The 16,339-nt window shown below is 41.5% G+C and overlaps 1 protein-coding gene across 1 annotated transcript in view; it reads left to right on the top strand.

Moving 5' to 3' along the window:
- Positions 1–16,339, top strand: part of LOC126154178 (uncharacterized) — a 49,962-nt gene that overhangs the window by 31,903 nt on the left and 1,720 nt on the right. The window contains exons 4-5 of the mRNA XM_049916120.1: positions 11,828–12,163; positions 15,117–15,416. Coding sequence (XP_049772077.1) covers positions 11,828–12,163; positions 15,117–15,416 — 636 coding nt within the window. The remainder of the gene's footprint in view (positions 1–11,827; positions 12,164–15,116; positions 15,417–16,339) is intronic.

Consider the following 16,339-nt stretch of genomic DNA (forward strand, 5'->3'; position numbering starts at 1 on the left):
GTTGCATACCCTACAATAATAGCAACAACAGTACACGTACACTATCAGAGGTATCACAACATTTTCACTTATAGCTTTCAACTCGTTTGTTTACGGTACTGGGATCTTTACCTCAACTTGATAAATTTATCCTTATCCATCATCGTTGAAAGTTTGTAATATACCACGGAAACACCCTGTGCGTACAAACATTTACAGGCGCCAGCGCCTATAGATTTGACGCTCAGTGGCGTCGTTGGTTGACGTTTCCGGACATGGGTTCCTACGCACAACCTGATCTCCTAAGTTCCCTCTACAATAGAAATGTGTAAAATGAATAGTAAAATTCCCTGTATATATACATTATTAGCGACCCGACTCGGCTTCGCAATGGTCACATGACTGGTGTGGCGTAGTGAATTTTGTCAGCGAGCTGCTGCAGAGAGTTACCAATAAATTTCAGAGAACGACATTAAGCAACTGAAGATAAACACTACGATATTACTTACGCGAGTAGGCAGTTCATGGCTCGAAAGTTTACTGCGGGTATCAGTATTATGTTTTGCATGTTGCAATGGCGTCTTGAGTGACATCTCATGGCAATGATGGTAGAACGTCGTGATGTAAGTAATACGTTTACGAGTGAAGTAAATATTGTATGCGAATCATCAGCGTATGTGTGTGTGTGTGTGTGTGAGTGATTTAGTATGTATTGGAGGCTGGATAAGTTGGTAAAATTATTTAAAAAATTTAAAGAACACGCATGATAAACATGTTTCGTTAGTGTTATAGTGTTGCTCTTGTGAAGCGTAGTACACACTGTGATGCAGTGTTGAGACTATTTGCCGCAATTCTTTGTCGTGGGCTCTTTATGGCAGGCTTCTTCGCTGTGCCATGCAAGGAATCATTTCCTCGTCTAGATATTTTTATTTATTTATTTACACGTCAAGTTCCGTAGGGCCAAATTTGAAGAGCAAATCTCCAAGGTCATCGAACGTGTCAGTACATGAAATTACAACATAAAAGTAATAACAGATAAAAATAAATGTTCATGAACCTGAAAAAAGTCCGTCCATAACTTTAAGTAAACGCTATCAGCAATACAATAAGAATCAGTTTAATTTTTCAAGGAACTCCTCGACAAAATAGAAGGAGTGACCCATGAGGAAACTCTTCAGCTTCGATTTGAAAGCGCGTGGATTACTGCTAAGATTTTTGAATTCGAATGGCAGCTTATTGAAAATGGATGCAGCAGTATACTGCACACCTTTTTGCATAAGAGTTAAGGAAGTCCGATCCAAGTGCAGGTTTGGTTTCTCCCGAGTATTAACCGAGTGATAGCTGCTTATTCTTGGGAATAAACTAATATTGGTAACAAGATACGACAATAAGGAATATACATATTGAGAGGCCAATGTCAAAATACCCAGACTCTTGAATAGAGGTCGACAAGAGGTTCGTGAACTCACACCACTTATTGCCCGAACCGCCCGTTTCTGAGCCAAAAATATCCTTGTAGAATGGGAAGAGTTACCCCAATATATAATACTATACGACATAAGTGAATGAAAATAAGCAAAGTAAACTAATTTTCGTGTCGAAGTATCACTCACTTTTGATACCGTTCGAATAGTAAAAATGGCAGTATTAAGTCTTTGAACAAGATCCTGAACGTGGGCTTTCCATGACAGCTTACTATCTATCTGAACAACTAGAAATCTGAACTGTTCAGTTTCACTAATCATATGCCCGTTCTGTGAAATTAAAACGTCAGGTTTTGTTGTATTGTGTGTTAGAAACTGTAAAAACTGGGTCTTACTGTGATTTACGTTAGTTTATTTTCTACAATCCATGAACTGAGGTCACGTACTGCACTATTGGAAACCGAGTCAATGTTGCACGCAACGTCCTTTACTACCAAGCTAGTGTCATCAGCAAACAGAAATATTTTAGAGTTACCCGTAATACTAGAGGGCATATCATTTATATAAATAAGGAACAGGTGCGGCCCCAACACTGATCCCTGGGACACCCTCCCACTTGACAGTACCCCACTCAGATCCCACATCACAGCCGTTATCAACATCGTGAATAATGACCTTTTGCTGCCTGTTGCTAAAGTAAAAGGTGAATCAATTGTGAGCTACTCCCCATATTCCGTAATGGTCCAACTTATGGACCAATATTTTGTGATCAACACAATAAAATGCCTTAGTTAAACCAAAAAATACGCCAAGCGTTCGTAACTTTTTGTTTAGCACATGCAGTACCTCACAGAGAAAAGAGAATATAGCATTTTCAGATGTTAAACGACTTCTAAAGCCTAACTGTACATTTGAAAGCAAATCCTATGATATAAAATGTTCAATTATCCTTACATACAGAGCCTTTTCAATAACTTTTGCAAACACTAGTGGCATAGAAATAAGTCTAGAATTATCTACATTGTCCCTTTATCCCTGTTTATAAAGTGGCTTTACTACTGAGTACTTTAATCGCTCAGGAAACTGACCATTCCTAAAGGAAAAATTACAAATATGGCTAAATACAAAGCTAGCATGTCCAGCACAGTACTTCAATACTCTGCTAGACACTCCATCATAACCATGAGAGTTCTTAGTCTTCAGTGACTTAATTATTGACTCAGTCTCCCTCTGGTCTGCATCACAGAGGAGTATTTCAGACATCAATCTTGGAAAGGCATTTGACAAGAAAGTTATATGATTTCCTGTAAAAACTAAATTTTTAATTAATTGACCAGCAACGCTCAGAAAATGATTGCTAAATACTGCACATATATCTGATTTATCAGTAACAGAAATATTTTTACTGCGAACTGACTTGATATTGTCGACCTTGTGCTGCTGACCAGACACTTCCTATATAACTGACCATATGGTTTTAATTTAATCCTGTGATTAGCTATTCTATTTGCATACCACATACTATTTGCCTTCCTAATATCATTTTTAAGCACCTTACAATACTGTTTGTTATGGGCTACTGTAGCTTGATTGTGACTACTTCTAACATTTTGATACAATTCCCAGTTTGTTCTACATGACACCTTATCCCACTAGTCAGACACCTGGGCTGTCCATTACTTCTAGTAGCCTGTTTGGAATGTTCTAATGGAAAGCAACTCTCAAAGAACATAAGAAATGTATTATGGAAAGCATTGTATTTATCATCTGTATTATCGGCACTATAAACATCCTGCCACTCTTGTTCCTTAACAAGTTTTAAAAAACTCTCTAATGCTGTTGGATTAACTTTCCTATATAATTGTAATTAAATATGACATTGGTTTCAGTACAAAAGCCTTTTAGTGCTAAAATTTGTGCATGATGGTCTGAAAGGCCATTTACGCTTTTACTATCAGAATGTCCATCTAGCAATGAAAATTTAATAAAAGTATTGTCTATGGCTGTGCTACTGTTCCCCTGCACCCTAGTTAGAAAAAACACAGTTTGCATAGGACCATATGAATTTAGGAGATCTGCTAACATCCTTTTTCTTGCTCAATCATATAGAAAATTAATATTGAAGTCACTACATATAACTACTGTCTGATACTTCCTACAAAGTGAATCAAGAACCCTCTCTGTTTTGAGCAAAAATGCCTTGAAGTCGGAGTTAAGGAACCTATAAACAACAACAATTAGAAGTTTAGTTTCACTAAATTTAACTAACGCTGCACAACTTTCAAATATCTGTTCAGTGCAGGGTCGTGGTATGTCTATGGACTCAAATGGAATACTGTTTTTTACTTACAGAGCCACTCCCCCACCCCGCAAGGAGCTCCTTGAGAAACAGCCAGCTAATCTGTAGCCTGGTAAAGGAAGCCTCTGAATTAAAAATTATTTAAGTGGTGCTCTGAAATACCAATAATTTCAGAGTCAACATCTATTAGCGGTTCACTAACTTTATCTCTAATACCTCTTATATTTTGATGAAATATGCTAATTCCTGCTCTATTTGGAAACATTACATCCTCTGAAGGTGAGCCCTTAGTTAGAGGCACTTACTTTAAGCAGATATACCTATCAGCTCTAACACCAACTACTACAGGAATTTTTCCATGAGTGACACCACCACCACCACCCACTACACTGTCACCTATAAGCTTAGCCAGCCTCCCCTTCCCATACCTATTGAGGTGCAGGCCATGCCTAATGAAACTCAATCTACTGATAGACCCAACTGGTGCCACTGAGATGTGATCCATGCCCTCAGCCATCAGTACCCCCCCCCCCCCAGCCCCACGTTAATGCGCCTAACAGCCGCATTAAGGTGCATTCAAGGAAGGCAGAAAGCGAAAAGTTGAGACATCTGCTGCTGTGCTGGAAGAACATACTTTGGGTAAACGAAGCAAAGTTGCTGAAGTAGTTTTTCAGAAACTGTTTTTATTTTAGCCTAAAAAATAAAACACCACATATTTTAGTTTAACACGCGTTTTCGCTATGCAGTTGTTCTTAAACTATTGCAGAGAAACTGTTGGTGAAAAATACTTGATTATTTCAAATTGTCATCTCACATCACAGACTGGAGGTGGAGGGGTTACCTTTTGTTATTATCAGTATTTCTAACGATACGTCAAACTTGAGTTACTCACTGTTTGATGTCCGAAGAATTCCCACATAACTGAGTGTGCCAGTTGCGACTGCTGATCTGAGGAAAGCATAATTGGTAGTCTGAAACTATCACTAGATTTCGAAATGCGTACGAGTATCTTCTCACCATTGAGTGTGAATACCAGGTTAAAAGGTAGAGTGAAAAAGAAAAGGACTCAGCTACGATTCAGCCCCACACTCTTTCAGTTTACAGCAACATACCTTTAGCCCTCTACGACATATTCCATACTCAGCTTGCTGCATTCTCGAGGCACTTTCCTCTCTCGAGTTATGGCGACTGTTCGCTAGGAGTCAATGGCATTGGGTCCACGACTTACATTTAATTAATTCGAAAAATTGTTACGAAATATTTCAGAATTGTATAGAAAAGCCTTCCTCGTGAATCATGCATCTATTAGTCAAAAATGGGTCAAAATCAATATTTCGTTCATAAGGGATGGCATTATAAGAGCTGCGACTGTTGACAAATACAAATAAAACAGTTTCTGCGTCAGTCCCTTATTTATTTTGCCATCGCACGTTTCGATGGTTCACATCGTCATCTTCAGCTAGAAAATTGTTTATTTACGTGGTTGTTTTTGCTGAAGAGTACAGACGGCCTTTCACAGTATATAACTACCTAACAAAGTAACTGAATGGTGCATATGTCAGTATTCTGGAACAACTTTTTCATATTTAAAAAAATGAAAAACATGTTTATCTCTGTAAGCAATGTAAACAAACGTATCTGTGATGTTTACAAGATCTCAGAAGTGACAGTGTATATTAATGTGCAGTGACAAGGACATACATCAAACAACACTATGCAGAAATTTTACAACATTACTGTCCCTATAAGTACAATTCACTCTCCGAAATCTGTGGAAAGGCATCTGACTCTTCACCAACTCCAGCAATGCAAGTAAACAACTATCGGCCGAAGATGATGGTATGAACCATCGAAATGTGTAGTGGCAAAATAAACAAGTGAATGATACGGTAACTGTTCTGTTTGTATTGATCAATATCGTTATAGCTGCTCCTGAGATTAGCCCTCTCTATACGGACGGACTTAAGTAAGTGACTTCAGTTAACATGTATACAAAAGAGATGTAAAACTTATTTTATTTCTTATTATTTTAGGAAAGTTTAAGAATGTGACAGGTTCACGTGTAAAGTTAAAACTAACTGGGAGACGGAAATAGTTAACATTAGTCCGATGACTATGCATTTGGTAACCTGTGCCGCTTTCATCTAATCTTCTGCCATTTCTGCTGTAGCCTGTCTCGTTAGTATTGTCTGTCTGATCATTTGCCATCTGTGCCCTTTGCCGCCTGTACTCTCGTCTCTGCAAGTACTCTTTTTGCAGCGCCCTACACAGTCTGTCCGCATAGTGGTGGCATCAATTTACGAAGTCTGAGCTCTAAATGGTTGAGTTATGTCGTTGTGTGGGGGTATCACTCGTCTTTTCTGCGACTAATCGGCAGAGTATAGAAGTACGTCTCTCGGGTTCCTGTCTGTCCAGAGACACAATCAGCTTCCTGATCGAGGTTTATACGCAGTAGATGCGAGGGGTATGGTCCATGGCCGGTTAATAAATGATCCACGCACCGGTTGGGGTTGATATGTTTCATCCTGAATCGCGCAGAGATGTTGGGGAGAAGGTAGTGTTGTAGGACGCTGGGGTCTGGAAAAATGTAGACGTTGTAACTCATCCCACAGGTGGTTCCATTGGGTTCAGGTCCGGTCCTGTGCTGGCATGTCCATTTTATAAATGTTATTTTCCACATCGCCTCGTAGATATTATTTTATGACAGCGTGTAATGTCGCACTAATACAGTCATCGACTCCAAACTGTTACTCTACTGTACACACTATATAATGCTTCACTTACTTCCGCATTTAGCGTTTTTAAATACAACAATGGGACAATATCTTAGCGGCGAAATTCACCCCCATACTTTACCGCCACCACCTCTGTAATTCACTGTTGGAACTACACATGATGGCAAGTGATTGCTACCGGATACAGCGTGATTACTCACTCCAAATTCGTTTCCAGTCATCTACTGTCCAGTCGCATTACTCTTTTCATCACCGTATGTGTTGACTACAGACATGTTTGCCTTATGAGAAGCCGCATTGTTTTTAACTCCATACGCGCAGTCTTTGTGATAGCTGGACTGATGGTAGCACTTTGGAACTCAGAAGTGACTCCATCCGGTGATTTCATGCAATTTTTTACAACCACAACCTCAGTGCTCCACTGACCCTGTCCGTAAGTCCCTGAAGTCTGTCAGGTCCCGGTTTAGCTGTGGGTGTTCCCTCGCCGTTCCACTTCACAGTCACATCACCAACGGTCGACCCGGGCAGCTTTAGAATTGTCTCTGCTGGGTCTGTTAATCAGATGACATCTAATGACTAGTCCACGGTTGATGTCACTGAGCTCTCATCACCGCCCCTTTCTGTTGTTACTGCCTGCCACTTTACTGATAACACGATACTCCTCCCCGCCTCCTTTTATACTGGTGGGTCGACCTCTCCTGACATCTAGCGGTCAATTCCGTTTAACAAAGGGGTGCCCGGATACTTCGACCTGCACAGAAATGAAACATTACGAGTAATAACAGGTATTTTCTGTTCCGGTATAAGATTACTACGGTGCAAACGTAATTCCTAAATTCATAGAAAGAAAATTTTACGGCTTTGTGAGATTGTCTATTATCTCTCTCTGCGAATCGACGCTGACTATATGTCGTATAATAGGAAACGGAACCGGCATTAATACTGCTTCTGAATGAACCCCTACTACAGAAGAATGTCTACAGGGAAATTAGACCCAGATGGAACCTTATTAGATTAATGACTGCTGTTCCGGCGGCTTAGTGTTAACCCTGAAGTTTGCATCGGATACTGATCGCCTTCTTCCTGTGATACTGCATGGTCTCCACAGACATCGGAACGGTACCATCAGACGCTATCATTTATAGGAAGAAACGTATGCATCCATCACAGATAAACCAAAGTAGAATGTTTTCGTTCGCCACATACAACAGTTAATGCCAATCTCTGTATCCTGTCCATTTTCTAAATAGATTCTCAATGGTGAAAACAGTTGAACATACTCTTACTTTAACATTACATTTACGTTTTGATTTGTTACACAAAAAGAAAAAAGTACTTTGACTCATAAATGCAAATCCCTTCCTTTCCTATCTACTTTTTCTGAACATGCGTGTGAACCGATGATCTTCAGCATCTAGGCCTTGTGGAAAATTTATTTCGAAAAGTAGCGATAAATCAATCGTTAATACAGACAGGACCAATATAGACTCAAAAACCTCTATGTTCCAGAAAACTACGATAACACGTTCCGTTTTGTCACTTTCAACCGCTTGTATTCGCCGACAGAAATTAATAAGCAACAGTACTGAGAAGTCCAACACATTCTAAAATAGTAAAACTCAACTGAAGACCTCAGCTATAAACAGTACTATTTATCTTAAAAGATTGGTGAAACCGAAATCAACGTTCATAATGTTTGTTGTTCTAGAAAAACTTTTGACTGTGTTGACTAGAATATAACTTTGAAATTCGAAAGTTTCTGGGATAAAATACAGGGAACGAAGGCTTACCCACAACATATACAGAAAGCAGACCCTGTCGAAATATGTAAGGGAAACAAAAACCGTAAAGAGATTGAGTCGGGGTTGTAGCCTACCCCCATGTTCTTCAATCTGCAGACTGAGGAGGCAGTAAGGGTAAACAAGGGAAAATTTGGAATGAGAATGAAAGTTCAGTAAGAAGAAACAAAAACTTCGAGATTTCACCAATGACACCTTATTCTGTTGTAAAAGGCAAATGGCTTGGAAGAACTGGAAATTTGTGGTAAGGATTATGGGACTAAACTGTTGTGATCATCGGTCCCTAGGCTTACACACTACTTAATCTAACTTAAACTAACTTACGCTAAGGTCAACACACTCACCCATGCCCGAGGGAGGATTCGAACCTCCGACGGGGGGAGCCGCGCGAACCGTGACAAGACACCCCTTGACCGCACAGCTACTTCGCGTGGCAAGATCAATTGAAAGGAACGGATGATATCTTGAAAAAATTTATAAGATCAGTATTATTTTAAAGTAAAAGAAGAAAGTATTAGATTTAAATGATGCAGTGCTGAGTACATTAAAATATAAAATGAGTCAGTAAAAAGGGTTGATGAGTTTTGTTATTTTGGAAGAAAAATAACTTTAGCCGAAATATAGAGGATGTAAGATGCAAATTGGCTATAGGCAGAAAAATATTCGTGCAAAGAGAAATTTATATTGAGTTACAACGCTGCCAGTCACATTTATATTTATTTTATTTCTGAGATAACGCTACGCATTTAGAGCGTGTTCTCTTCATCGGTAGGCGTGTATACACATAGACGTATGATAATCTAAATTAATACAGAAATTCTAGAGCTACAATTTTGTGCAATGTCCTGCTGATGCAGTAGAAGCTATCGGGAAATCTTACTTAGGCGTAATTTACAGTATTTTATATATTTTATAGATTAATATCACGTATCTGTATTTGTACACGGCTGAAGATGAGCAGAATATACGTGTTACGTTAAATTGGAAACAAAATAAGTATCACCGTTCGTAAAAGTTTAAAACAAAGAAAAATTCCATATAGTCACAGTCTCTACACTTAGCTACTTCGGTAGCAGTTAATAAAGAGAAATTTGTAAACATCGATTGCAAATTCAAATGTTAGTATGCCTATTCTTTAGATATTGGTCTACAGGGTAGACGATAAACAGTTAAGACAAGAAGATAACAGACTTTTTTGAAATGTGGTGGTATAGAAGAATGCTGGCAAGTACATGGATGGGAGAATACCTCACAAGGATGTAAGAATTATAAATGAGAAAAGAAATTATCGGCTAAGAGGACACATCCTAAGGCATCAAGGATAGTCATTTTGGTATTGGAGGAAAGAGTGTCCAAGACGATAACACTGTATGTAGATTACAATTGTTACACAGAGGTAAATAAGTTTGCACATGACAGACTAGCGAGGAAAAGTGTATCGACCAAGTCTTCGGACTGAAGGACAACACAATTTATTCAAAGTTGCTTCGTAGTTTTGAAGAGAAAAGTACTCACTCGTCTGCAGGATAGTCCTGTGTGACAATGTATCGCCAGACTCGAATCGCTAATAACTGGAGCAGTAGAAGGACCCAAAGTGAAACAACATGGGCGTGCTGAAAAGTAATGACTCCGAATTTTTTATGTGCACACTCTTAAGGCTTTTTAAATAAAGCAAATGTTATTAGCGTCCTACATCTCAATTCTTCACACCTGAATATATATTTAACATAATCACCCTGGCGACTAACATATTTCTCCCTACAAGAGACCAGTTTCTTGACAACGCGCCTGTGCAAAGTTTCACTTTGTTGACGGCGTCGCCATCTCGTCTCTGTTTGCACCGCTTCATCACTATCCAAGTCGTCGACGGCGTTTAAGTTGTGGAAACATATGAAAAGTGGATGGGGCAAAGTCAGGACTGTGTGGAGGATGATCCATGACGGTGAACCCAAAGCATCGGACTGTTGCAGATGTCGCAGCGCCCGTGTATGCTGACACTGTGATGCTGAAGGAGGTGTGGAAGTGCTCTTGGAATTCGAAACTCGATTGCAGCACACTGTTCCTCAAGCATCGACATGGTTACGTTACACACCACCACGTGCCGCAGAGGGCTGCATATGTGAATGCACGAAGTATAAAGATGCAGAATCCTTTTTATTTGAAAAGATTTAAGAGATTTCACATAAAAAATTCGGTGGCAATGTTTTCCGGCACGCCCTCGTAAATTGAAAATTTAAAAGTGATGAAATATATCATCCCATAAGACTCATAGATATTCTCGGCATTACAGAGAACGCAAGTTACAGATAAGCTCGCGTCGAAATGGATCCAAAAAGACTAAAACGTCCAGTGCCAAGCGAATGCGACAGTTACGGCAGCGTCGAAAAGGAAATAAAAAGAACAGTGTAAAGCGGTTACGTAGCTGATCCATGAGACACTAGTATTAAATCGAGCCCATCTAGGCGCATGTCATGTACGTCTGTGATATACTTCAGGTGGTTGTCTGTTTTATCAAAGATGCCACCACTGATCGTGCTGACCTCATCCTTGACGATGACATTCCTCGATACGCTGTTGCCTTCACGAATCCACAGATTCCTGCTACATGCAAAAAAAAAAAGTTATTTGTCTATTCTGTAACAATTATTTTGCTCTATATAACCACAATATTTAAAAAATGGATCATTTAATCACATTTTAATACGAAACACTTATTATTTTATCGTGACGCTTTCATGAAAAATCGAAACGCAGGCCCAAACTTCGCGCAGATAACTTTTTTATGTACATGAAATGTATTCTCAGTTGCGAATACGGGCAATGTCAAACTGCAGAATGGAAGGACAACATTGAAAATTTGTGCCGGTCTGGGATTCCAACCCGGGTTTCCCGCTTGTCTCGAGGGGTCGCCTTAACAGTTTCGGCTGTCAGTGCGCGCTTCACGGCCAGACTCTAACTTCCATATGCGGTCAGCCATGTGTCTACCACCTACATTCATACGGTTTTTGTACTTCCTGTATAGGAGAGACATTTAATTCAAAGTCATTACCCGTGTATCTGTAGATAAATACGATATTGTAGTAACTGTGTTTGTAAGAACAAGGATACAGTTTTATGTACATTGAAATTTCAGCGGGAAGAATGGAAAGGGAAGGATTCACTGATGCCAGCTCCATCGGGACTTCATGCTGAATCAGCGGCAATGAGTGAAAATTTTTACATGGCCGGGACTCGAGATAGGGATCTTATGCTTCTTAGTCAGCTGCGTTAACCAATGTGCCATCCGGACAAAGAGTTTCTCGAAACTGTGCGGTCTGACCTCGCCTTCCGACCGAGGCACAGTCCCACCGAGAGCCACATATCTGCAGTGCCCGTCCATGGTCCTCATGCTCGCTACTTTGAGATTCCCAAAGGAAACCGAACGTAATTGTGCATCCGCACTGGAGATGATGGATTGACGGCCAATCGAGGCGAATCAATTATTGAATGGGAGTTCCTGTTCTCTCGGACATATTCGGAATAACAAACACCACGCATTCGTATACGATGCAATCTGCATTTAGACATGGTTCCTCTGGAATTCGCACGCAGGCGACCCTGAGGAGGTGCAAGTTCGAGAAAGAAGCGGGCAGGAATGTGCAGACACCCGGAGCCGGCGAGTATCCGGTGGCGGGGTGGCCGCGGAAAGTCGGCCGCGGCTGCCCCGTGCTCTCGCCGGCTGTCCCGTCGCCGCGCCCGGTCCCCACCTGGCGGACGCAGGGTGGGGGCGCTACTTGCCGCATGCCGCCTCTGCCTGCTCGCCCGGTGAAAGGAGCCGCCGGGCCGCCTATAATAGGCCAGCGCCGGCCATCGGGCCATCAGTCGCCCACTGTAGCTCTCCTCTGCAGCCCACAGCATCGTTCCAGCGCCACGATGGCCCTCCACATGGTGAGTCGCTCCACATCTCACGTGTGCTCGCCCTGCGACGGAGATCGAGATCTTGTGCAGCGTGACCAGTGATGCAAATTTTGTTCATCAACACTTCTCTTCATCGTGACCAAAACTTTAGAAGCATATGTGTTGTTCTTACGGTGAATTTTTGTAACTCCCATAGGGTTAGTGCTTACGACTTGTTTTATTACTATCCCATCGTCGATTAATCCGTAGGTCAGTTGCAATAATCAGATCTCCTTAGGCAGCCACGTTTTTTGATAAAATCAGGTTGGGCGTTAGAGCGCATTGTGTTAAACCAAACAGCTATAAAAAAACTAGACATTTGCACTGTCTTTTAAGCGGTCCTAGTCAGTACGACTGAGTGAGTTCATTAGTCCCGAAGGTAACAGCCAGAAAGAAGATCGGAACATCGAAATCTGCGGAGGCATACTTCTCTGGTACTAGTAGCATACAAATATGTGAATAAAATTCTTTCCATGTTAGGACACGTAATAATGAAACTAAAACAGCTATAAAAAGAGACATTTCCATCATCTTTTCAGAGGTCCTCGGCAGGATGACTAAATGAGTTTGGTAGCTCTAAAGATAACCGCTGCTGAAAAGGTCGAAACGTTGGTTGTTTTAGTAATTTTTGTTTGAAAATGGCACATCCTGATCCTGAAGTCGATTTAATAAAACTGAAATGGAAATGCCATGTGGCTAGGGCCTCCCGTAGGGTGCAAGTCTTTCGAGTTGACGCAACTTCGGTGACTTGCGTGTCGATGGGGATGAAATGACGATGTTAAGTACAACACAACACGCAGTGTCCGAGCGGAGAAAATCTCCGACCCAGCCGGGAATATAACCCGAGCTGTTAGGTATGATATCCCGTCTCAGTGACCACTCAGCTACCAAGGACGGACAATTAATGAAACTGACATTGAAATTAGATCATAGAAATATATTTCTAAGGGCGTGAAGAAAGCTAATGAAATGTAATTCACCCACGAAGGAATCGGTTTATGACTAATCTTGAATCCGCGGCTGCTGTCGAGCTGTACAAACGAGAAGTCACAGAAGATCGAAAGAACGCTTGGGGGCCTGTTCAGCACAAGAGTGCATAGAAATGTTGAATAAAGTCCACCGGAGTCGCTAAAGGCAAGATGAAGGTTTAACGAAAAACTTATTTTTAAAATTTATTGTGCTGTCAGTTTAGAGTAAGTGTGTGTGTATTGTGGGGGGGGGGGGGCGGAGAGGGGTTTAGTGTTTATTGGTTTAGGTAGCCCAACAGCTAGGTTATTAGCACTCTTCGGCATTCGCAGACGAATCGTGATACATGTGCTTTCTAGCGAAAATTCTGAGATATTTGTATTTATTCGGTTTGCCAACGGAAGTTGTCATTTCACTGAATCATCCGATGTTTAGTAAAGTGGAGCCGTAATACAACACTACCACACGGTGGGGTGAAGAAGATGTATATAGCAAGCCGGCCGCTGTGGCCGAGCAGTTATAGGCGCTTCAGTCTGGTACCACGCGACCACTACGGTCGCAGGTTCGAATCCTGCCTCGGGAATGAATGTGTGTGATGTCCTTAGGTTACTTAGGTTTAAGTAGTTCTAAGTTCTAGGGGACTGATGACCTCAGATGTTAAGTCCCACAGTGCTCAGAGCCATTTGAACCATTTGTATATAGCAAAATAGATCTCTCAATCCACATCACTTCTTTTGTGTTTTCCATGCTCGACGACAGTGGTCAAAGACTTTGTGGAAACACGTGTCAGTATTGACGAACTTTCGAGTGATTCATCTTGAGACTAGATGGAGTAGATACCTTTCAGTATGTTAGACTTTCTCCTGGGAAAAAATATTTACCGGTAGCAATGGATTCTCTAATGAATCCTGAAAATTTTTCCAATGAATATCAGAATAAATCTGTCGTAACTCACTCGTCGGAAGCGAAACGTTAAATAACAGAGAGTGATCGATTGCCAATAGTCTAAGGAATTAACGTGTGTATAAAATGAGTCACATTAATTTTTGCATAATAATCTAGCGACAGTGAAAATATCTTCTTCGTTATGACTATTATTCACTGGAGGTTTTCTAATCGTTGCACCTGTGCCATAACATCATTTCAGAAACATGCGGTAATTCTGGTTTGTAATATTTGAGTTTTATATAATATGGACCTATGTGCGGCAAAACGATTTGTCGTTCTTTCCCCGTATTCTCGTTTTGTAGGAGCAATCACAATGACACGGGCCATGCATATGCAGAATCGCTAGAGCTTGAAATTGGAAAAGTAATGGGAAAATAGATGCACTAGTTTAATTATCACAGTCCACAATGAGAGAAGAAGCGGTGATTTATAGTTTGCCATTTTTCATCCACAAATCGCGAATAAAAGAGCAGCTCAATTTTCAAAATTCCGCAGCCAGTATTGTTGAAGTATGCTACTGCAGAAGCACACGATCTCGAAAGATGGTTGGAGAACTGTGTCCCTTTCTGGGTGACATAGGTTTAAGTTCATACACCACAGACATAGGTTAGACCCCGAACTTCCCTTACAATACGATCCAGTGACGGTATGTGTCACTGGAAATAGTGATTCGGTCCTTAGATTAGTATAAACAACGTGTTATCATTCTTCGACATATTCGAGAGTAGAAGGATCTTTTCTGGTACATTTTTACCCCTTCTCCTTACCTTTCATTTCCGTAAGGTATGATTACTACTTTTAGTGGAACAAATTCCTTGAAACATAAGGTTCTGCCTACCATTCCATTTTCAGTTTCATATGTTCGTCCTTCGCCAAGGTCCACCTGTTCTTAGGCTGTCTAACTCTGAACTCCACCACGAGAAGTGCCCGAGGCAAATGCATCTTCAATTCTTTGCAAGAAGTAATCTAATCTTTAACGTATCCAGTACTGAGCCGGAGTAACATTTGTATTTACACTGCGTTCGGACAGATTTGCTTGGCGTTACTGGTGGCGAGCGCGCACTGCTACCCGGCAGCGTCCAATGAGCGCAAGGTGGAGAAGCGAGGCGTCGACGGCGGCGTCGGGGGCGGCGGCCTTGAAGGCCACGGAGGTGGCTACGGAGGCGGCGGCTATGGCGGCGGCGTCGGAGGCGGCTACGATGGAGGCTATGGGGGCGGCTACGGCGGCGGCGGCGACGGCGGACACGACGCCGGCAGCTACGAGCCAATTCATGAGCACGTGAACGTCTTCCACAAGAGCATCGAGCCGCCCAAGGTCAAGGTGCTCAAGGTGAGTGATCATCATTAATACCTCACCCACCATCACTGGTGCCCTTAACGTCAGATCACCAGCTGTTTGGCACAAACAGATGATGCATCCGATATATATGTGACAAGACTAAATCAAAATTGTTAATTAGAGTGATTTCCTATTTCAAGAAACACCCACATGTCTCATCTACGAATGGCTTCAACCAACACATTAACAGTTGGAATCTCAGATTTAATAGTTCACTTCCAAATGGTGTGAATGCCATAACGAAATTTCCCGTCACGTTAAAAGTGGAACAACGTTCTCACAGTAACATACTCTTACTAGCTCACATATACCAGCACCCCTCACTATCAGATTCAAAGCTTTGTACTTATGTCAGTTTCGCTTTGCACAATCCTCCAAAGGTCCACTGTGTAACTTGCTGGACCTCGGCCCGTGAGCGAAAAAGTCTCAGATACTGCTTGTGGGTTGATCCCACATTTATTCTTCAGAGGAGCAGGGTTCAGAAATATGACAACTACTGGGATGTCGCTGTGATTATATGCCGCCCATACAGAAACGCCACTGTGCAGAGACTCATATGGTGGCTGGTTGCGTCGAGTGCCCGCTGGCCCTAACAGCGATGTTACTTTCTTATTCTTATTGTTCATCAGAGGACTATGTGCAGTAGTAAAATGTCCAGATGTTCGTCCCACTCGATTGCTGAATTTTGAACCCCCAGAGGTCTGCACGATTGATTTCAACAACTCGGCAGCAGTGTTCACCCTGTCTTTCCTATTTGAAGTGATTCCACAAACGACATATTGCTTGGCATATGTGTAACAGCAGAAGATGCAGGAATAATCAAAGTATTGGTACTTCCCCTCTAAAATGTTTCGCAGATTTTTATCCCAAACTAGAGACGGTGGTTGACGACCAAACGTCCAACTAGCGTTACT

The sequence above is a fragment of the Schistocerca cancellata genome, chromosome 2 (genome assembly GCF_023864275.1).
Source record: "Schistocerca cancellata isolate TAMUIC-IGC-003103 chromosome 2, iqSchCanc2.1, whole genome shotgun sequence".
NCBI classification, from domain to species: Eukaryota; Metazoa; Arthropoda; class Insecta; order Orthoptera; family Acrididae; genus Schistocerca; species Schistocerca cancellata.